The following is a 23,308-nucleotide window of genomic DNA, read 5'->3' on the forward strand; positions in this document are numbered from 1 at the left end:
TATTATTTTTTTAATTAAATTAATTTATATAGTCTAATTTTAATAAATATAATACAGTTTAATTAATTATATGTTTAAATTTTAATTATTAAAAAATATTAAAAAAGAAGATGTTTTAGCTATTTTTATTTAAATGATTGTATTAGAAAATGGAGGGGATTTTGGGTTTCACAATCACCGTTATTGCATTTGGCGCCACTTTTACGTGTTCCACACTGCAGCCTTGGACTTCGACGTCTAAAAAAACATTAACTTGATAGACCTAAAAAATAGGGTTTTTTATTTTAATATAGTAATGTGTAAAACTATTTTATTTGTCATTTATCAAAATTAAATTGTAATATTAATTAGAAAAGTAATTAGTTTTGGTCGTTGCAACTTGGAAGTAACGACTAAGGAGTCTGAGTCAACGAAACCGACTGAGTCAACAGTCATGGAGAGAATGGTTTCTTCAATTCAAGGCTTACTTTTCTCCATAATCAACTGTCTTCAATTTTTTCCCCTAACTTCTCGGTCTAAGTACGGACAGATGATTTTTCTATCACAATTTCATTTTTCTTTAATCTCTCTTTTGTTTTCTGGGAGATTTTGTCAGCTTACCATTTTCCGAGAAAGTTCTGGGAAGACTCAGGTATGTTCCTGCATCTCTCTGGTTTCTGAAGCTATACTTTGTAGTATGTAGCATAATCATATATTAAAGTTGCTGGATTTGATGGCTGAGGATATATTATAGTATCTATATTCCAATTGTCTTCAATCTTTGATTTTGTTTTCAGTGCCACAGGGTTAGGGAATGACCTTTTTGGTGTGCATTTGTGTGTGTCTGTGTATTTATTTTTTTTTTAAACTAATGTTCCTTACCTTACAATTTCTGAGAATCCAAGCTTCATTCTAAGCACTACATATGGGAATTGGAAGTGAATTATTTGATTTTCCGTTCATTTGTGTCAATGAAGATATGTCATAATTGAACTTCAACTTTATATCTTAATCTTTTGATCGGATGAAAACCTATGTATAGTGTTTGAGGTGGTGGAAACTAAGCTGCAGAAGTTGATAATTGAAAGTCGTTAGATGATTCAACTGATTTTACTAAAACTTTATCTAACGGCTTTCAGCTATCAACTTCATGTGAAGTTCAGTGTCTGAGGTACAGAATTGCAGATATAAAGAATTAATCAAGTATTCACATTTTTGTCAGGTTTCTACATCTCTTCATGCTAGATTGATTGGAAGAAAACGAGTTTTGAATTTTTATAAAAACTGAAGTTTATCATTATCCGAAGTAAAATGAGTGATGCAATAGCGGCTGAATTACTTTCCCAGGTGGTCTTAAATATATTTGATACTGTCAAATTAACGAACGAGGTTGTGATTCAGAAGGAAAATTTCAACAAGTTCTCGAATCAGTTGGAGAAGATCTCTTCTATTTTGAAGTCTTTACCAATAGAGGATATAGAGAATCCTGAGAGCTTGAAAGATGCCTTGGATGTTCTCAACCAAGCTATTACGGTTGCTAAGCAGCTGGTTTTTGAGGGGCACGGTAGAAGTAAGATTTATGTTTTGATGAATTCGAGAAGGATGGTTGCACGTTTGAAATGCTGCGGAGAAGAAATAAGGCGAGCCCTGAGGCTGATTCCTCTTGCAAGCAAAGATATAAGCGAGATGTTAGATGTGGAGTATGAAGATGAAGACGAACAAGTTTTGGAAAAAGTTGAGGGTGCGATACAAGAGAGGAATTTGGATGGAACGTATGCGAATGAGTTGTTGTGTTGTATTGCAGATGCCATGGGTGTCCCGAAGGAGAGTGATGCGTTGAAGAGAGAATTCCAAGAGTTGAAACGCGAAATGGAAAGTGCACGGTCCAGGAAAGATGTGGCAGAAGCTCTTCGCATGGAGAAGCTTATTGCAGTGCTTGAAAGGGCTGATTTGATAACCTCAGTGCAAGAGAAAGAAATTAGGTACTTTGAAAAGCGAAATTCTTTAGGCAGGACCCCTTTAGAGCCTCTGCATTCATTTTACTGTCCAATCTCTGGAGATATTATGCTGGACCCTGTTGAAACTTCTTCTCGCAAGACATTCGAGAGAAGTGCAATACAAAGGTGGTTCTCCCAAGGGAACACTCTCTGTCCATTGACCATGTTGCCCCTCGACACTCGAATCTTAAGGCCCAATAAGACTCTTCGCCACTCTATTCAAGAGTGGAAGGACAGGAATACAATCATCACCATTTCTACCATCAAGTCCCTGCTTGAAACAAATGAACAAGAGCAAGTGCTTGAATCCTTAGACAAGCTGCAGGATCTATGCTTAGAGAGACAGATACACCTAGAGTGGTTGAAAATGGAGAATTTCATAGCTCTTCTTATTGGACTTCTTGGTTCTAGAAACCGTGAAATAAGGAAGCGTGTTCTGCTCATACTGTCTTTGCTTGCAAAGGATGACACAGACAACAAGGTGTGTTAAGTGTTAACTCTAAAGAGCACAATCTTGAGTTTTGCGTATAAGAGACTAACTAGTAACTAACAAACACTTGTTTATGGCAGCAAGGCATTGCAAAAGTGGATGGTGCACTTCGATCGATTGTTCACTCACTTGCGCGTCAAATTGAGGAAAGCAAACTAGCATTGAAGTTGCTTTTGGAGTTATCCAAAACTAACATCTTGCTTCAACTCATAGGAAACGTTCAAGGAGGCATACTTCTAATAGTGACAATGTTAAATAGTGATGACGTTGAAGCAGCCAAAATTGCACATGAGCTTCTGGAGAACCTGTCTTTCCTTGACCAAAATGTTATAGAGATGGCAAAGGCAAATTATCTTAAGCCTTTGCTACTGAACCTTTCCACAGGTATTCCATGAATTTCTGTTATGTTTATTGTTTGTCTTGCTTTCCTAATCTCCGTCACTTGTAGGAGCAAAGAATGTGAAAATACTCATGGCCGAAACCGTGTCCGAAATTGAATTGACTGAGCAGAATAAATTGTCCTTAGTTAAAGATGGGGCAGTGAGACCTCTTCTTGGACTGCTCTTGGAAAATGATGTGGAAATCAAGAAAGTGGTTGTAAAGTGTTTACTTAAGCTGTCAAGCTTGCTGGAGAATGGCATGCTGATGATTAAGCAAGGTGTTACTCGACCGCTATTAGAGTTGCTATACTCTCACAGTTTACAGTCACCTGCTCTGCAGGAACTGATCGTTGCAACAATAATGCATCTTGCCATATCAACCACCCACCAACAAGCTGAAGAGGAACGTGTATTGTTGCTTGATTCGGAGGAACAAGTATATAAATTCTTCTCTCTGGTTTCTTTGACAGAACTTGATGTACAAAACATGATTCTCAAAGCCTTTCAGGCACTATGCCAGTCTCTCTCCGGCTTCACCATCAGAATGTGGTTGAGACAGGTCTCTACTTTTATATGTCAAACAATTTTCATTCATTAATTGTTTAATAACAAGTTGCATTGTTCCAATCAACGCAGATCTCGGCTGCTAAAGTATTGGTCCACTTGGTAGAGCTTAACACCCACGCAGTTCGGGTGAATGCCTTGAAGCTTTGTTATTGCTTGACAGAAGATGGTGACCACAGGAATATCTCATCACACATAACTGAAAGGTTCATTAAGGTTTTGATGAACATCATCCAAGCTTCTGATGACGCTGAAGAGATGGTTGCTGCTATCGGCATCATCTCTAGACTACCAAAGGAGACACACATAACCGAGTGGCTTCTGGATTCTGGGGCACTTCAAACTATTTCGGCATGCCTTAAAGATCAGCATAAACATGCCTCACACAGAAAGCAAGTGACAGAGAATTCTGTCGAAGCCCTTGGTCGATTTACTGTGTCGGCAAATCCGGAGTGGCAGAAGAGAGTAGCTGAAGCAGGCATGATCCCGGTGTTGGTGCAATTGCTGGCTTCTGGAACACCTCTTTCAAAACAGAAGGCAGCTATTTCGATGAAGCAGCTTTCTGAAAGCTCATACTGCTTGAGCAAGCCGATAAAGAAGGCGAGCGTTTTGAAACGGTGCTTCACAGCACAGGAAACAGGGTGCCCAGCACATTTAGGTACATGTACGATAGAGTCTTCATTCTGCATGTTACAAGGGAAGGCCTTGGAACCCCTTGTGCGGATGCTCTCGGAACAAGACGTTGGAACATGCGAAGCATCTTTAGATGCTCTAATGACTTTGCTTGACGGCCAAACACATTATAGTGGAAGTAAGGTGCTGGTGGATGCAAACGCTGTTGCACCAATGATAAAGCTCTTGAGTGTTCCAGCTTCAAGGTTGCAGGAAAAAACTCTAACAGCATTAGGCCAAATCTTTCAACTTGATGAAGTGAGAAATAAGTATAAGGCTATGGCCACAATGCCCTTGGTGGACATAACTCAGAGCAAAGACAGCCGTTTGAAAAGTCTTGCAGCTAAAGGCCTTGCTCAATTAGGTCTACTTGATAAACAATCTTCTTATTTTTAGGAACCATTCTTAATCATTCATGTTGTTTTCGAGTTAATAGTTAAATTCGTCTTGAAAGATTATTTATTCTTTAAATTAGTCCTCAAATCATTTTTTAGTTATATTAGTCCTTAAAAGATAAAACGTAAGTCAAATTGGTCTTTCCGTTAATTAGATAATAACGTATAATGTGATATATCATCATGCCACGTGTCACTTAATGTGACACATCATCAACTAACTAACGGAATGATCAATTTAATTTACATTTTATCTGACTAATATAATTAAAAAAATTATTTGAGAACTAATCTAAAAAATAGGTGATCTTTCAGGATGAATTTAACTACTAACCCTATTGTTTTCATACTTGAATATTTATGCAACATTTCATCCCATGTAATACTATACTCTTTATGCATGAATGAAAATTATGGAAAGACTTGAATGGTTGTAAATATGTAATGTAATATCTTAAAAAATAGGCATCCATTTTTTTTTTTGAGCCAGATGAGGCCCAAAATATGAGTAGAAAGTAGGGTTAGGCCCATCGACAATTGAGTTGCGTTTGCATCTCTTCTTCCTGAGTGTCTGCAGTGGTCAGTGTGTAGCTTTCTGAGTGGCATTCTCATCGATCAAACTCGCTTCATTCTTCACATCACACTTGAAAACCTCAACAAAGATGTTCAAAAAGTACGCTCCAAACACATGCTTACCTACACGGATATCTACTCAATATTACTATCTAGATTCTCATGCCGTTCCTCCTCTTCCTTCTTTTTTTTTTCTTTTTAATTTCGGTTTTCAATTTCTAATTTCCTTTCCTATTATTTGTTCGGGTTTTGTTAATAATAATTGCATGGTGTCTTAATCGGAACCACACGAAACCCTCTGAATCAGATTCTCACTTTTTCGTTCCCTGAATTCAAGCTGTTATGTGTCTCTGCCTATATACATTCAGATTTAACTGCTTTAAAAAGAAAATAATAAGGACCCCTTTTTTGTGAGTTCATTTTCAGATTTTCGTTTGAGGATGTGTCTGCTCAGAATCAAGTGAAGGCCTCTGTTCAACGAAAAATTCGACAAAGTATCGCAGAGGAGGTGAAATTCCTTTTTTGGGCTTGGCTTTTTGTTGTAAATTTTAACCTTGACATAACAAATCCAACAAAGTATGAATTTATCTTCTCGTTGCACTCTTATGTTATTTATGGCACTGACTTCAGTTACGCCTTTGTAGTATCCTGGTTTGGAACCAGTATTGGATGATATACTTCCTAAGAAGTCCCCTCTTATAGTTGCTAAATGGTTTGTTATTTATTTATTTTTGATTGTGCGTTTCGTTGTTTCACAAATTTTATGGTTGTTAAGTGCTAACTGCTTGATTTTTCTTGCTCCTGCTCTAGTCAGAACCATCTGAATCTGGTGCTAGTGAACAATGTGCCTTTGTTTTTCAGTGTCCGGGATGGACCATACATGCCCACATTGCGACTTCTCCATCAATGTAAGTTCGTATATGTGTTTCCTCTAATTTTAACTTGTCTATACTCTTTCTTCTTGAATAAATGTGCAAGTTGATGAATAATTTTCATTGCATTCCAGTGAGTGATTTGACTGGTTATCTTCCATGGTTCTTTATTGCATGTGTATCCAATCAAAACAGTTATGAAGCTTACCCATGATTGTGTGACATAGATTTAACTTTGTATAGAAATTGGTACAGAGCTCAAATAAAAATGGTGATTAGACATTAGTCGGATTTAACTTTGCATCCGTTTCTTAAGCATGGCAGCGGAAGTTTGGTGGTTGGGATTGATTTCTATTACAGCAGCAGAATAAAGGAAAACATTCAATAACATGGTTTATTGGCTTCTTCTATGCATATAATGTTAGAGGAGTAATGAACGGAAATTCTGAATTGGTATAAAGTTTTGCAAGTGTTCATCTCTTATATTTCATATGAATTGTATTATTGCTTTTGGTTTTACAGATCCAAATATAATGAAGAAACTACAAGTTGACCGTGGTGCAATAAGATTTGTGTTGTCGGGTGCAAACATAATGTGCCCTGGCCTTACGTCTCCTGGTGGTGCTTTGGATGAGGAAGTGGAGGCTGAAAGTCCTGTGGTACTGACATCTTTTTCTTAACTAGTTGTTATACACAAAGTTTGCATTTGGTCGTGGTGTATTTATACTAACTTTTGGCATATCATGCATTTATCTGGTCTCAGGCTGTCATGGCTGAAGGGAAACAGCATGCTCTTGCTATTGGCTTTACAAAAATGTCAGCAAAAGACATGTAAGAAGCTTGCCTTATCTCTTATTACATGGGACATGCTGAGTGAAATAAATTATTCTTTTGGCCCAACTATTCAAACTCTGCCAGAGGTTCCTTCTTTTAAGTTAATATAAAGTTATGTATTCAGCCTGTTCGTATTTAGCTAATAATGTCTTCATGTAAGTTGGTGAAAACACCATTAGCATGTTAACTAGTGAAGAATGGACTGAATGAATCACCACTTAATTGATAAGCATGGTATCTGTTAGAATTTCTAGTTGTCAATACTCTGCCATAAATGATTCAGGAAAAAAAAGTTGACGTGAAAGAAAAACCTAGATCTTGGTTTATGGTGTGTTAATGGAACTAGCTCACCTGAAGACTATGTTTATACCTTCATTGCTTATAATATCAATATTGCTTGCATCTATGTCTCAGCATTTTTGCTTCTGATCAAGGAATAAAACTTAGAAAAGGAAGTCAATGCAGAAACAAAGTGATGTTATGACGTGTCTGGTATAAAATCAGGGAATTGGAGTTGCAAGCCTTCCCTGGTTATTGTTCCACTCACGAAGTTAAATTACTTTCATGGTTTCAGAAAAGCAATCAACAAGGGAATTGGGGTTGACAACCTGCATTATCTCAATGATGGTCTTTGGAAGGTATTGAATGATACATGTTTTCCTCCTTTCATATTCCATAGTAATTCATGTAGGTCTCATATCTTTGTTCTTTGATGTCGCAATAAAAAACAACGCTTTTCAGATTTCTCTTTCTTATGTTGATTTGAACAAATAGAACTTTTTGGTGTTACATTGAAAAGCCAATTAAATTTCCATGCATTTCTTCTTTTGCCCAAAATTTGAATCCTCTACTGAGTGCTTGATATTGTATATTTGCACTGATTTGAATATTTATGTAGATGGAGCGACTCGATTGAAGATGCTGTAAGAGTTGTATACCACCAACGATGGACGAGCTCTCATTTTCTGGGTCTATGATCTGATTTTAGAGTCCATCATAAATGTGCTTGGCCACTAATCTATTATACCGGTGTAAACAGTAAAAAAAAAAAAAGAAAAGAAAAGAATTTTGTTACACAGTACTCCTTTTACGTAGATTTCAGGTATGGAATCCACACTGTTTCTGCGTGTTGAAAGTGCAAAAGTTTTGTACATTTGCTTAAGAGTAATGAAAGGAGATTTTGAATCATTGGAAGGAGATATTTGCAAATTCTTAAATCTACACTAAAGCAGCTCAGGAGAGGCGTTCTCTTTTCTGATTTGTAAAGAATGCAATTCCTTCCTTATATAGAGTTAGATAGAGACGTTGTTAGGTCAAATTTGCACCCTTTCAGTATTTAGCTCTCTTAAACAAACTTTCTTTCTGCAGTTACTCTATAATGTACGCGAATAGATCTTCTCAAATTTTTTTTTTCAATTAACGGGGTGTATAGCATTCAGGATGGGTATTCTTGGCTAGCTAAGTAGCACTTTTGATGGAGAGATGATCCGAATTGGGATTGGGTGTGGAAATCTAAGATTTCAGAAAAGACCAAATTCCTCATTTGGCCTTGTCTCCATGATTCTCTTCCGACTCAAAGCTTTCGTCATAAGTGCGGCTTGGCAATTAATGAGATTTGTCCCAGGTGTCACGAAGGGGCGGAATTAGTTGCTCATTGCATTAGATATTATGGCAAAGCTAAGGCGGTGTGGAAATAATCTTGATCCTTCCTTACAGCGAAATGCTAATTAAGTTTTCTTAGAGGTTTGGATTCGAAAGGCTATGAGTGAGAACTGTTATCTTATCGTTCCTGGTTTGTAGTTGTTACATGACTTAACACTTCTACTGGTTAGCTAGTGTACTGGGCTTAGAAAAATTAGTTAGCAGTAGAGTAATTAGTGACTATATATATCAACAGTATTCCTTTGTATGTTCAGTTTTTGCATTTCTATTTTTCAGTAGAATGGTGATTGAGATGTGAACAAGATACACACTCTCCCTTCTCTGAGTTTCGTGAAGTCTCTCTTTCACCTTCCAGAACTCACCACTTTAACATGGTGCGGTGAGCGTGGATAGAAGGGTTGAGAAACTTCGAAAGAAACTTGAATGCAACTTCATCTCGTCTTCAATTAACCTGCATGTAGTTTCAATTCCTTCTTCTTGCAAATTCAATTTCATCTTCTTCTCCTTCTTTCTTTCCTCTTCAATTTCATCTTCTTCTCCGTTTCTTCATCTTCTTTGTTTCTTCTTCTTCTTCCTTCTCCTTTGAACTCACACAATAGAGATTGATGAGAGCTACTTTGTTTTGCACAAAACTAGTCCAGACAAATAGTGATCCGATCAGCGAGTTCTAGGGCGAAAATTTCACAAATCCATCAGTTCTTGAAATTTTCTTTAAAATTGAATCCAGAGCAAGAAATTGAAGAAATGGCGTCAGATAACAATCCACCGTTCTCTTCTGTAGACATTCAGGCTCTTGCAAGTTTGGTTAACCAGATCAATCTTATGCAATCGAATGCAACAAGAACGCAATCAAATCCTGCATTGGATCCAGCGAGTCCCTATTTTCTGCATCCCGGAGAAAATTCAGGTTCTTCTTTACTTTCGACTCTTCTAGTAGGAAACAATTATCAAATTTGGGAGAAAGCTATGTGGAGAACACTTACATCAAAGAATAAACTAGGATTTGTAAATGGATCAATTAAAAAACCTGAAAGAGGAACTGCGTTGTTTGAAGCATGGGAACGGTCTAACACATATGTAGTTTCTTTGATTAATCAATCTTTAAGCCCTGAGATAGCTAAGAGTGTAGTGTGGATAAATTCTGCTGAGGAATTGTTGAAAGAATTAAAGCATAGGTACTGTCACGGAGACATATATAGAATTGCAGAACTAGAGGAAGATCTATTTGCTACAAGACAAGGAGAGTTAACAATTACTGCTTACTATACAAAATTGAAAGAGATTTGGGAAGAATTAGATAATTTGCGCCCGATTCCGATCTGTTCAAGATGTTCTGAAAACTGCACCTGTGAATTGAATATATTGAGAGGTTATAAGGAAGACTCAAGTGTTGTAAGACTCTTGCGTGGATTGAATGATCAATATTCTACTGTACGATCTCAAATCATGCTGATGAAACCATTGCCCAAAGTAGACGCAGTTTTTTCTGATTTGCTTCAGCAAGAGAGGTAGTTTAACATGAATGAAATAGTTGAAGGGAAGGCATTGATAACCAATGCAAGAACTGATGGTGGAATTATTAGAGGAAGGGGTAGAGGCAAAGGAGGTAGGGGAGGCCATGGCAATTATCACAAGACTGGAAGAGGTTCAAAACAGTGTAGTCATTGTGGCAAAAATGGCCATCTAATAGACACATGCTATAAAAAGCATGGGTTCCCTCCTCATTTCAAGAATGGTGGTGCCTCTATTAACAATTTGGTTGCTGAAGAAAGTGATGATAATAGCAATCAATCTCAAGAAGCATTTGGCAATTCTGAGCTTGGCTTTACTTTAGAGCAAAAGGAAGCATTATTAGCTCTCTTGAATCAGCAAGATGCACAACCAAAGCATAGCATAAATCAAATTGTTGCCACCACACTTCCGTCAAGTCAAGGTATCTCTTACATAATGTCAATGTCTAATTTCAGTCCAAAATCCTGGGTCATTGACTCAGGTGCTACAAATCATGTTGTCTATTCAAAGTCATTCTTTCAGTGTCTATATCAAATAAAACCTGTTCTTATTAATATGCCTGATGGTACCAGTACAATAACCCAATATGCAGGAACCATAGTATTCTCAGACCAGTTTAAATTGTTTCATGTGTTTTATATTCCAACATTCAAGTTTAATCTAATATCTGTGTCTAAATTGACTGCCGATTCAAAATTAAAACTTACATTTGATGAATTTGGTTGTGAAATTCAGGAAAAGATTACCATGAAGACAATTGGTGTAGCTGAACAGAGAAGAGGCTTGTATGATTTTGAAAACCTCATACCTGTTCAAGCTGCATCTTCATCTGTTCTTTCATTTACATCTGCACTGACTATTCAGCCTGCACAATCTGCATCTTCATCTATTCTTTCATCTGCATCTGCACTAGCTGTTCAGCCTGCACAATTAGATAACTCTGAGCTCTGGCACCTCAAATTAGGACACATACCTCATGATAGAATTGTTGTAATGAAAAAAGAATACAATGACTTAGAATTTTTCTGCTTGTAATAATCCTTGTGACTCATGTCACTATGCAAAACAAAAAAGATTACCATATGCAACTAGAGTTTCAAAGAGTGAAAATAAATTTGACATTGTCCATATGGACATTTGGGGACCTATAAATACAGTTTCAATTTCTGGTTTCAAATACTTTTTAACTGTGGTTGACGACAAAAGTAGATTTACATGGCTATATTTTATGAAATCAAAAGGAGAAGCCACTGATTTGGTCAAAAATTATGTTAAAATGGTTGAAACTCAGTTTGGCATGGTAGTTAAAAAGGTTAGAACAGATAATGGAAATGAATTTAAGCTGCCAAATTTCTATGCATCTAAGGGTATAATACATCAAACTACCTGTGTTGAGACTCCTCAACAAAATAGCATAGTAGAGAGGAAACATCAACACATTTTAGAAATTACAAGAGCATTGATGTTTCACTCAAACATGCCTAAAAGGTTCTGGAACTTTGCAGTAGGACATTCGGTGCATCTAATAAACAGAATTCCTAGTACTCTACTGCAAAACCAGTCACCCTACTACATTTTGAAACAAAAATTACCTGATATATCATACCTCAAGGTGTTTGGCTGTCTCGGATATGCATCAACATTAACAACACATAGAACAAAACTAGATGAAAGAGCTCTCAAGTGTGTATACTTGGGGGTCAAAGATGGAGTTAAAGGACACATTCTTTACAATGTTAAGAGTAGAAACATTTTCATTTCTAGAAATGTTCAATTCTATGAAAATTTTTTCCCATTTGCATTACAGGAACTTTCAAGCAATGATGAAAATAGACAAATGCAAACTGTCCCAAAATTGCATCATGCATCTTTATTTGAGGATCCATTTCTAGATCTAGATGAACCTTCTTTTTCCCAAGGTTGGTTAGATACCATGCATCTATCATCTCATTTAGATTCTTTACATCCATCACCGCATCACCACACTAACTCAAACATGCATCTATTTCCTGACATAGCATCACAACCTAGAAGACCCTTAAGAGAAAGAAGACGTCCCACATACCTCAATGATTATCACTGCAATAGCATGAATGCATCAGCAAATGATTTTTCTAACATTTCACACAATTTATCATATTCTTCTCAAGATTTTTTTGAAAATTACACAAATATGTTACTAAACCAGGCAGATCAATTTTTTGACAAGTCTTCCATTCTTTTCTTTGAGTCTGAGTCCCCAGTTTCTCTTCTTCCTTTATCACCTGAGTCAATCACACAAAAATTCAACCTTGCCAAATACAAAGAACCAAAAACCTATGCTGAGGCAGTTTGTGATCCAAACTGGCAAGAAGCTATCAATGCAGAATTAATTGCTCTAAAGGAAAACCGAACTTGGACTCTTACCAAGCTTCCTCATGCTAAAAAAGCAGTAGGGTGCAAATGGGTGTTCAGGTTGAAATTGAATCCTGATGAATCTGTGGAGAGATACAAGGCAAGACTTGTAGCTCAAGGCTTCACTCAAATAGCAGGGGTGGATTACTTTGAAACCTACAGTCCCGTGGTAAAAATGAACACACTGAGGATAATTTTGTCAATAGCAGCCGTAAAGAATTGGTTTGTACACCAATTAGATGTCAACACTGCATTTTTACATGGAGATTTAGCTGAAGAAGTATACATGCGACCCCCTCCAGGTTTAACATTACCTTCACCAGACTTAGTTTGTAGATTAGACAGATCCTTGTATGGTTTGAAGCAGGCCAGCAGACAATGGAACACCAAATTATCAACCACTTTGATCGATTTTGGCTACACTCAATCTCGAAATGATTATAGTCTCTTCACAAAATGTCATGGTTCACAATTCACAGCCATCTTGGTATATGTAGATGACTTAATTGTTGCTGGAAATAACATGGATGAAATTGGGTCTGTCAAGAAGCACTTGCATGATTTGTTTAAGATCAAAGATTTGGGTGACTTAAATTTTTTTCTAGGCCTTGAAATAGCTCGAAGCAAGAGGGGCATTGCAGTATGTCAACGAAAATATTGCATCGACCTATTGAAGGAGTATGGATTAATGGATGCAAAGGCAGCAACTACACCAATGGATTACACAATAAAATTGGCAAAAGATTCAGGAAGTTTACTCAATTCAGCATCTGAATATAGAAGATTAGTAGGAAGATTACTCTATTTGACCAATACCCGACCTGATATTGGATATGCAGTAGGAAAATTAAGCCAATTCTTAGACTGTGCTACTGACAAACACTTTGAAGCAGCCATCAGAGTATTAAGATACCTCAAGGCCAAACCTGCCATGGGTCTAATGTTCTCATCCCAAACTAACTTGGAACCAACTGATTTTTCAGACAGTGATTGGGGAGCCTGCTCAGACACAAGGAGATCAATTTCAGGGTATTGTTTCTTCATAGGAACTTCTATTGTATCCTGAAAAAGCAAGAAACAAAACACAGTGGCCAATTCTTCATGTGAGGCAGAATATAGGGCCCTTGCAATGGCTACCAGAGAAGCGCAATGGATCACAAATATACTTGGAGACTTGAAGATTGAATTGAGTAAGCCAATTGCAATATATTGTGATAGTCAATCGGCCTTGCATGTTGCGGCCAATCCAGTTTTTCATGAAAGAACTAAGCATATAGAGATAGATTGTCATGTTGTTCGAGACAAATGGCAGGAACAAGTGACAAAATTGCTTCCTATTTCAACTGTTAATCAAACTGCAGATATATTGACTAAAGCCTTAACTCCAAAGATGTTTCAAGACTGTCATGACAAGCTCAGAATGATGGATATAACTGGTTCTGGCTTGAAAGGAGGTGTTACATGACTTAACACTTCTACTAATTAGTTAGTGTAGTGGGCTTAGAAAAATTAGTTAGCAGTAGAGTAATTAGTGACTATATATATATCAACAGTATTCCTTTGTATGTTCAGTTTTTGCATTTCTATTTTTCAGTAGAATGGTGATTGAGATGTGAACAAGATACACACTCTCCCTTCTCTGAGTTTCGTGAAGTCCCTCTTTCACCTTTCAAAACTCACCACTTTAACAGTGGTAGATTTGGCGGGATCAATGCAATGATATTTTTGTTCCAGATGAGGCTTGGGCGTTTAGCAAGGTGGTTTTTCTTGCTAAGAAAACGGCGTGAGTTTTGAAAGTATTGTGACAAAGAAAATGCTGTTTGTTCCTGAGATGCAAAATAAGATTTGGACCCTTCCTCCGTCAAACTTTTTTCAAGTTGAATAGTGACGTCAGTGTTGGTCATGCTGGAATTATAGCAAGGTTTGGTTGTGTTTTTAGAGATTCTAAAGAAAACTGGGTTAAAGGTTGCCTTAGGACTTTGTCGGAGTGGAGTATTCTCATATGTGAGCTTTTGGCTCTTTGGAAGGGTATGGTTTTGGCTAGAAATTATGGCATTAAGCAGGTGGTGTGTGAAATTGATTGTTTAGAGGTGTACCTCCTCCTTCAAATCCATCAATATCCTGAGAGAGACCTTGTGATAAAAATTCAAGAACTTGTCTCTAACAATTGGGAAGTCTACTTTGATCTGGTACATCGTGAAGCTAATAGCATTGCGAATTGGATGGCTAAGAGAGGAGCTCGAAGGACGTTTGATTATACTGAACGGTTATCTCTAAGAGAGGAACTTGATGTGATCATTAGAGCAGAAGCAGACTGGTTCCTTCTTCCAGTCTTGTACGCTTTCTTTTCTTTTTTTTTTTGTTTTTGTTTCTGTTTCCTTTGTCAAGTCAACCAAAAATAAATTGAAGATAGCATTTCTTTTTTTGGCCCAAAATATTGTTGAGAAACTTTGTCCACAAAAAACAATTGTTCACGAATTTACCTAGGTTTGTAAAATTTGGCACGCCCATGGATACATGTCACTTCGCCAGCGTAGATTTCATGCCACCACTACCATCACTACCTAACTCAACTCTCTCAAATAATAAATTTCAAAATTAAATACCAAATCACAGTCAGAACCAGTATTTGAGTTGCATACCCCACAATCCTAGTGACTCATCTCTTGCAACAATGACAGCTTCCTTCTCATCTTTCGCTCCTCTTTCTATTTATTTATTTATATCTATTATAAATGTTTGACAATTTCCGATACTTATCATTGCCTTGACTTAACCCCCATTTCATTCTTAAGCAACGAATAATTCCTGATTTACCATTCCACATACATTTATCATCCCGTGCCTCTCTTCGTCCTTTATTATTATTATTATTATTATATGGACAAATCCAAGTTTGATTTTTCTGGCTCAGTCCTCATCGATCCCCATGTTTTTTTTGTTAGTTCCGTGGCCACAGGGTTGTGAATTCTGATCAGTGATCAGGTACATTTTTAACTCAAATCAAATGAGGCATTATAATACGAAAACACATTAATATTCTTCACAATAGTTACTATGCATTTTTAGCCCTTAAATTAAAAGGCTCTGTCTTTATCTGATGGCCACATATCTCTCTTCTTTTTTCTAGACTCTTAAATTGGGAATCTTCACTCAGCTTTGTGATCAATTAATCCTAGCCTACTCCTTCACGCTAACGCCTTTTTAATTTAATTGAATTTAAATTGTGATTCTTATCTTAATATTGCAGAGTTTTGTGTCATCATCACTTAGCATATTGCAGGTAAACAACTTTCGAGTTTCATCAGCTCTAACTTTTTTTTCTGTATCTGATTCAATTGCAATATAAAGGTTTAACCTTTCCATCTTGGGGTAACTGAGATTCGGTTTGAATTTTGCAGCAGTGAGGTATTTGATCTGAAAATTCTGTACCAATTTCATGGCGGAACTGATAGGGCCTCGCTTGTACAGTTGCTGTAATTGTAGAAACCATGTGTCACTCCATGATGATATCATTTCTAAGGCTTTTCAGGTGAAGAAACATCCTTTTTTCTCTCTTTTTCTTTTCTTCCTTTCTCTTTCTCATCCCTTTTTTCTGCTTTGCTATCTTTATATTTTGGGGGACCAGGATTTTGATGGGAATGTTACTTATTCTTATATCTTAGATGTGAATTTTACTGCGGCTTTGTGAAATTTCTCCATCTGCAACTGCCTATCCTCTTTATGTTATTTCACTTATCTTTACTCTGTTTTCCCCCTTCAATCCAAACACTTATCCACCTATTCAAGGTATTTGAAAGGTACAGTGGTAGCTGAATTTGATGACTTTATTAATTTAGGGTTATGATTACTGCTAGAATATGTTTTGTGATAAGGATAGGCAGAGTGGGGTGATTTTAGGAATGGAAAATATTCTGGGAATGCAGTGAATCACTGGAACCCTGTGAATTCTGTGGTTCAGTTGACAATGTACATTTCTCAATCATAGAAATAATCGAATGCATCCATACTCTATATGTCAGCACTGATGAATTTCTTGATGCATTACTGCTCCAAGTAAATTGAACATTTTCATGCTTGTTATAGTGTAGTCTGTGGAGCAGTGATAGAGTGAAACTGATGGTGATAATGTCGATTCTGGTTGGCAATGCTTAAGACATTGTTTACAATCAATTATTTTGCCTGTTCAGAAAACGACAGTTGCATTGAATTGCAATGTTTGGTTATCATCATAGCAAGTATGATTTTTTGTTGAAAACATCATTTCAAATGTGGTAGAGAGGCATTTGCTGAGCCTCATATCACGATGATTGCCAACAGCGAGCCATGATATACGAACATGGTTCTTGGATATGTTGTTGCAACATACTTCTCCAATCTACAGCCAAAAACATGGTTGTGTTTATTTTAAATTCTATTGCAACTGTCTTTTCCGACGCATCAAATGGTTATCATGTATTATTATGTCCACACAAAGTGATGTACAAATAGAATTTATCTATACATTTTCATGCTTATCATCGTTTCATCTTTCTGAGATTTTAACAGTGCTCCAGGGATATCTGTTTTTTCATTTGGACTTCACATGCATCCCAACTATAGGAATCTCACTGTTGACCTTGATATGTCAACTTCATTTTTCTTTGGTTTTACATCTTGCAAAAGCATTACTTGATCAGGTTCTGATATTCTTCATATAACTTAGGGAAGAAACGGCCGAGCTTTTCTTTTTTCCCATGCCATGAATGTTGTCACAGGACCAAAAGAAGACAGGCATCTCATGACTGGCCTTCACACCGTTGCTGATGTTTATTGTGGTGATTGCCGTGAGGTCTTGGGTTGGAAGTATGAAAAAGCTTACGAAGCATCCCAGAAGTACAAGGAAGGGAAATTCATACTCGAGAAGTCAAAAATAGTTAGGGAGAACTGGTAGCACTCCCGTATGAATTACAATGCTGCTTGATCGTCTTTTATGTCTACGTTCGTTCATGGTTTGTGCTGGTCGTCTTGTACAGGAAGTTCTTGCCTTACCCAATTTGAAATTTCTTATTGTTTTCTCCAACTTGCATTATTCCCTTGTGCTATATGACTACAATTGAACTTGTAAGATTCATCTTCTGGTCTGTGGATATCAACTTGAGAAATCTTTTGAGAACAGTATCTGCTGCAAACTATGCCATTTTACATATATCTGTATAATATTTTTTGTTTAGCTTAATCCACTCATGCATTTAGTTTCTTTTCCTTACCATTGATATGGTTCTTTTAGTATGCTTACTTCTAAAGATTCAGGTAATTAGAGGGGAAGTGAACAGAAAGAAATTGATTTACCTATCACTGATTTAGCACTTAATTTCGTAGAGGATTTTATTCCACTGATTCCAGTATCATTGTGAGGTTGTGTGGTAAATGCTTTGAGACGAAAATTAGGATATATTTAGACAGAAAAGTTCTATCTTCATTACTTTTTGGTTCCCTGAGATTTTGTATACAAAAAGCTAAGAAAAATTTGTAACAGGACACGGACATAGTTGTCTTTTTTTGTCTAAATTGGTTATGTCTCTCATGATCTCATCGTCTCTTTATTTTTTGCGATAGAACCATAGATATCATAATCCTGGAGATAATCTTGTTTGAGCAATTGAGATTGCATGCCCAAGATTACTAGTTAAGGGGAAGAAGTATGCGTCACTCAAAATGACCATATGTTGGTATCATCTATTTAACTTTCTTATTTTTTTAAATTATTTTTGTTCTGTTTCAGATTTCTAGTAACAAATGCAGCCATGGGCTTCTTTTTGTTGTGAAATAAATAAATAAAGAAGAGAAAATAAATAAATAAATAAATAAGAAAGAAAATAAATATAAAATAAAGTATAAATAGATCATTCTAGTATTAATATTCAGCATAATTAATAGGTGAATTTTATTCTATTTTTTTTTAAAATAAAGGGTAAATTACCCCTTGTGATATATACAGTAATTATTTATAAATTATTTTTCTACCAGAGCTCCAAAATTTACGTTATCTTTTCTTTTCTCTTTTCTTTTCAATTGACGTGATGTTTCTCTTGAAATTTGATAGTAGTGTCATTTTCATAATTCCCACCAAATACACCTCTTCTCATAGTATTTTTCTTAAAATTCAGTCGAATCAACAATGATACTCCTTTTCAAATAACCAACCCTCGTAGTCTTGTATAACTATATAACAAACACAAATCAAAATATTAGTTAGTCAAAAAAACAATGAGTCAATAATTATCATTTTAAGATTTTTATTATCTGAATAATTATTGAAAAATAATTTAAGAGCAATTAAAGAGAAAAATAAAAAATAAAATACCTTGGTTTTTTCTTTCACGCACCAATTATCATCATTTTTAACTAATATATCACAAATTTCTATCAGTTTTTTAGCTTTTTCGTTTTTAGGATTTTATAGCGATCGTATTAGAGATAGCAATTAGATTTGACGATCTTATTCGAACTTTGGAACTCTGGTTGAAAGACAATTTATCAATAATCACTATATATACCACAAGGGATAATTTACCCTTTATTTTAGAGAGGACATGGTAGAGTTCACCTAATTAATATCTTAATATAAAATGATTCATATATTATATGTTGTAGCATATAAAGGAGAAGAGTGTTTGTTGTTATTGCTCTGTAATATTCCTCATATTAGGCTTCTGGATTTATAGGCGTATAAAAGTTAAAATTTCAAATATAATTAACTAAAGTCTTGCCTTGATAATCTAAACTTTTCACTTGAAAAAGTTAGTTGCTCAAGTATTAGTTTGGTCTACCTCATGCATCCTTATCATAACACTTCTCTTTGAATGACCATATAAAAATATGTCTCGTTAAAACTTTACTAAAGAAAAATTCCGTGAAAAAAATTAGTGAAAGAAAAAGAGTAGAATATCTTTTGTGATGATAACTGCCTCGTTAAAAATCTTGTTAAGAAAAATCCAATAGGGATAAAAAAATTGATCAAGAAAAAAAAAATACAGCATCCCCCTCTTGTCAACATTATTTAATATTTCGAAATCGACGCATCCCAATCTGATGTACCAATCTTTTAAAGGAGAATTTTGGAAGCGACTTTGTAAATTAATATGTCAGATTATCGCTTAAGCGGATTTGTCGGACATCAATTGTCTCTTGATTTTGAAGATCATGAGTGAAAAAAAATTTGGGAGAAATATGTTTTGTTCTATCATCTTTGATATATCTATCTTTAAGTTGAGCAATGCATGTTGTATTATCTTCAAATAGAACAGTTTGAGCTATCTTATGATTAATCAGTCCACATGATAACAGAATATATTGGATCAAACTCTTAAGGCAAAAATACTTGCGACTTGCTTCATGTATTGCTAGTATTTCAGCATGATTAGAGGATGTTGCTACTATAGTCTATTTCGTGGACCTCCATAATATAGCTGCTATAGTCTATTCCTTTGTGTGGATCAGATAAGTATCAAGTATCTGTATAGCCAACTAATTGTGACTTAGATTTATATGGATAAAACAAACTCATATCAATTGTTCCATGAAGATATCGAAAAAAATTTATTTGATTCCATTCCAATGTCTTTTGATTGGAGAAGAACTTTACCTTAATAGTAAATTCACGGTAAATAATATATCAAGTTGTGTATTATTAGCAAGATACATTAGTGCTCTAATGGCACTGAGATATGGTACTTCATGATCAAGGATATCTTTATTTTCTTCTTTAGGACAGAATTAATCTTTTTCCACATCTAGAGACCTTACAATCATTGAGGTACTTAATAGATGTGACTTATCCATATAAAATCTCTTCAAGATCTTTTCTGTGTATGTTGTTTAATGAATAAAGATCCTATTTTTTGTATACTTGATCTGTAGACATAATTTAGTCTTTCCAAGTTCTTTCATCTCAAACTCTTCTTTTAAAGTTTTTATAATTGTTGGAATCTTTTCAAGGGTTCCAATGATATTTAAATCATCAACGTACATAACAATTATAATGAATTCAGATGCAAATTTCTTTATGAAAACACATGGGCATATATTATCATTCTTGAATTAGTTTTTGGCGAGATACTCACTAAAACGATTATACCACATTCGTCTAGATGGCTTTAGACCATATAAAGATCTTTGCACTGAGTATAACCCCTGTGAATATTCATGGAATGGTTTAGATATCTTTAGACCTTCAGAGACTTTCATATAGATATCAAGATCTAATGATCCATATAAATAGGTTGTCACCACATCCATTAGATGCATATGTAGTTTATGATATGCGGATAAATTGACCAAATAACGCAATGTTATTGCATTTACTACAGGGTAGTATATTTCTTCATAGTCTATACCGGCCCTTTGTGAAAAACATTGCGCCACAATTCGAGTTTTGCAGCGTACAACTTCTTTTTTCTTCTTTCATTTTCTCACAAATTCACTTCTCTATCGAACAGGTTTTACATCTTCTGGTGTACGGATTACAGGTTCAAAGACTTCACCTTTTGCAAGTGAGTTAAACTCAACCTTCAAAGCTTCTTCCTATTTCGGTCAATCATTCCTTTGTTGACGTTCTTCGTCTGTTCTTGGCTCAAGATCCTTACTTTCATACATGATGTGTAATGCATTATATGCAAATAGTTCATTGACAATTATTTTATTTATGTTCCATTTTTCTCTTATAAAGACATAATTTATCGAAATCTTATCATTTTCACAATTTTCAGGTACTTGAACGTCTTCTGGAGACAAAATTATATCAAAATTTTAGACAACTGCATGTGTCTTTACTATGTCTTTATCATTTTCAATGGGAATAGTATTTACCTCTTTTCTTTTTCAAGAATTTTTATTTTTAGAACCGATAGGCCTACCACGCTTCTAACGTGAATTTATTTCGGTGGTCATTTGTCCGACTGGGACATTAATTCGAAATGGAGCATATCAGCTAGTATATAGGATTTAGTAATCCTTTTCATATCAAAAAATACATCAGGAATTCATTTGCTATTCTTTGCAAATGTATAATCTTTTGAACTTCTAGTTCACATTGCCCTGATCGAGGATCTAAATGCATTAAGGATGATGCATTTCAATTAAGTTCTTTTTCAAGAAGCTTATTCTCTTATCCTAATGTTAAAAATTTTGATTTATCAAAATGACAATCTCCAAATCGAGTTTTAAACACATCTTCTGTTTGTATCTCAAGATACCTCACTATAGAAAGAGAATCATATCCGACATAAATTCTTAATTTTCTTTAGGGTCCTATTTTAGTGCGAAAAGTTTGGGCAATTAGAACATATATCGCACATCCAAATATCCTCAAAGGGAAAATATTTGGCTGTTGGCCGAAAGGTAATTGCAGAGGAGAGAATTGATGGTAACTTGTTGGCCTCAAACGAATAAGTGGTGTAGCATGTAAAATTGCATACCCTAAACAGAGGTTGAAAGATTTGTTCTCATAAGTAAGGGTCTAGCAATTAATTGGAGTCGTTTAATAAGTGATTCTACTAACCCATTTTGTGCGTGAACATGAGCTACTAAATGTTTAACGCTTATTCCGTTAGCCATACAATAAGCATCAAAGGCTTAGGAAGTGAATTCACCAGCATTATCAAGACGAATTGCTTTGATTAAATTTTTTGGAAACTGTGCTTTTAATCGAATAATTTGGGCAAGTAATCTCGCAAATGTCAGGTTGCGAAAAGATAATAAGCACACATGTGACCATCTCGAAGATGCATCTATTAGGATCATGAAATATCTAAAAGATCCACATGGTGGATGAACAGGTCGACATATATCACCTTGAATTCTTTCAAGAAATTCAGGGGACTCAAATCCAATTTTTACTAATGATGGCCTTAAAATTAGTTTTCCTTGAGAACATGCAGCGCAACAAAATTCACTAGATATATATAAGAATCTTCTGGTTCCTTAGTGAATGTTCATGGGAGTTTCCAATAATTTTTTACATTATTATTGTTCCAGGATAACCCAATCGATCATGCTAAATTATAAATTCATTTGGGCTAGTAAACTTTTGATTTACAATGGCATGTGATTTAGTTGCACTAATTTTAGTATAATATAACCCAGATAAAAATGAGGATAACTTTTTTAATATAACCTTTTTATTTTTTTTGGTGACATATAACTTTTTTATTTGAATCATGAGTTGTAATATATAAGTACTCATGATTTTTCTCATTCATTATTTTAATATGATATCCATTTTGACAAATATCTTTAATACTCAACAAGTTTCTTAGAGATTTGGTAGACAATAGTTTATTATTTATTATGAATTTTATTCCTTTGAAAAATAAAATTATACCTCTTCGGAAACCTTCTATCACATTGCCTTAGCCAATAATAGTATTAATATATTCTTCTTTTGGTACAAGATGAGTAAAATATATATTACTTTTGAGAATGATATGCGAACTTATACTATCCGCAAAGCAAACATCTTCATTATATATCCTTATTATTTTTTTCAAAGACAAATAATAATAGTGCATTATTTAGCAGTACATGCACAATAAAATTGTATTCTTGATGTTTTTCTAAAAAGCAATGTTCATCAAAATAATGTCATATACTAAAATTTTATTATTATTACTACTATTATTATTATTTTATAACTTGACACATTTAGTAATTTTGAAATTCATAAACATAAACATAAATATTTTATTAAATATTATTTATATACATCATACTTGAAATTCAAATACATAGAAAATAAAACTTAATAATAAATTTGTTACGTTATTTATTTATATAAATACTTAACAAACCTAAGTATTAAACATTTTTCATCAACATATCAAATGGCCAATATTTTCTTCAGGATCCTCAAAAAATTAAGTATTTCATAATGAATGGTATAATTTTCAACAATATCATTTAAAACAATATTTGTCTCTTTTTTTTGTCATCTTTTTTCAAAAAT

At 34.9% G+C, this 23,308-nt stretch overlaps 3 protein-coding genes across 6 annotated transcripts; all 3 read left to right on the forward strand.

The window, feature by feature from the left end:
- The first annotated feature begins 405 nt into the window (after positions 1–405).
- Positions 406–4,579, forward strand: LOC107460521 (U-box domain-containing protein 44). 2 transcript variants are annotated; one of them, XM_016078898.3, is made up of 5 exons: positions 406–631; positions 1,327–2,457; positions 2,547–2,850; positions 2,915–3,405; positions 3,483–4,579. In XM_016078898.3, the coding sequence occupies exons 1-5, from the start codon at positions 434–436 to the stop codon at positions 4,476–4,478; spliced, it is 3,120 nt and encodes a 1,039-aa protein (XP_015934384.1). In that variant the 5' UTR covers positions 406–433; the 3' UTR covers positions 4,479–4,579. The 2 variants fall into 2 exon arrangements, with proteins under 2 accessions (XP_015934384.1, XP_015934385.1); XM_016078899.3 differs by having other exon boundaries at positions 493–631; positions 1,202–2,457; positions 3,483–4,540.
- Positions 4,580–5,004: 425 nt separating this feature from the next.
- On the forward strand, positions 5,005–7,950 carry LOC107460513 (uncharacterized). Its single transcript, XM_016078884.3, has 8 exons — positions 5,005–5,150; positions 5,477–5,558; positions 5,695–5,762; positions 5,861–5,958; positions 6,445–6,581; positions 6,686–6,753; positions 7,331–7,394; positions 7,655–7,950. Exons 1-8 carry the CDS (start codon positions 5,140–5,142, stop codon positions 7,670–7,672), a joined length of 546 nt encoding a protein of 181 aa, XP_015934370.1. The 5' UTR covers positions 5,005–5,139; the 3' UTR covers positions 7,673–7,950.
- Positions 7,951–15,188: 7,238 nt separating this feature from the next.
- LOC107460515 (protein yippee-like At4g27745) lies at positions 15,189–17,542 on the forward strand. Of its 3 annotated transcripts, none has more exons than XM_016078890.3 (4): positions 15,189–15,309; positions 15,575–15,607; positions 15,726–15,856; positions 17,030–17,542. In XM_016078890.3, exons 3-4 carry the CDS (start codon positions 15,764–15,766, stop codon positions 17,255–17,257), a joined length of 321 nt encoding a protein of 106 aa, XP_015934376.1. In that variant the 5' UTR covers positions 15,189–15,309; positions 15,575–15,607; positions 15,726–15,763; the 3' UTR covers positions 17,258–17,542. The 3 variants fall into 3 exon arrangements, with proteins under 3 accessions (XP_015934376.1, XP_015934375.1, XP_020984308.1); XM_016078889.3 differs by having other exon boundaries at positions 15,204–15,309; positions 15,729–15,856; XM_021128649.2 differs by lacking the exon at positions 15,189–15,309 and having other exon boundaries at positions 15,384–15,607; positions 15,729–15,856.
- Positions 17,543–23,308: the final 5,766 nt, after the last annotated feature.

Source organism: Arachis duranensis, chromosome 8 (genome assembly GCF_000817695.3).
Source record: "Arachis duranensis cultivar V14167 chromosome 8, aradu.V14167.gnm2.J7QH, whole genome shotgun sequence".
NCBI lineage: Eukaryota > Viridiplantae > Streptophyta > Magnoliopsida > Fabales > Fabaceae > Arachis > Arachis duranensis.

Coding starts and splice junctions, on each gene's coding strand:
- LOC107460515 (XM_016078890.3), top strand. CDS start 15,764: ATGGCGGAACTGATAGGGCCTCGCTTGTACAGTTGCTGTAATTGTAGA. Junction 15,857..17,029: donor TCATTTCTAAGGCTTTTCAG/GTGAAGAAACAT, acceptor CATATAACTTAG/GGAAGAAACGGCCGAGCTTT.
- LOC107460513 (XM_016078884.3), top strand. Junction 5,763..5,860: donor CCTCTTATAGTTGCTAAATG/GTTTGTTATTTA, acceptor CTCCTGCTCTAG/TCAGAACCATCTGAATCTGG. Junction 6,582..6,685: donor TGGAGGCTGAAAGTCCTGTG/GTACTGACATCT, acceptor ATCTGGTCTCAG/GCTGTCATGGCTGAAGGGAA.
- LOC107460521 (XM_016078898.3), top strand. CDS start 434: ATGGAGAGAATGGTTTCTTCAATTCAAGGCTTACTTTTCTCCATAATC. Junction 632..1,326: donor AAAGTTCTGGGAAGACTCAG/GTATGTTCCTGC, acceptor TTACTTTCCCAG/GTGGTCTTAAATATATTTGA. Junction 3,406..3,482: donor TCAGAATGTGGTTGAGACAG/GTCTCTACTTTT, acceptor CAATCAACGCAG/ATCTCGGCTGCTAAAGTATT.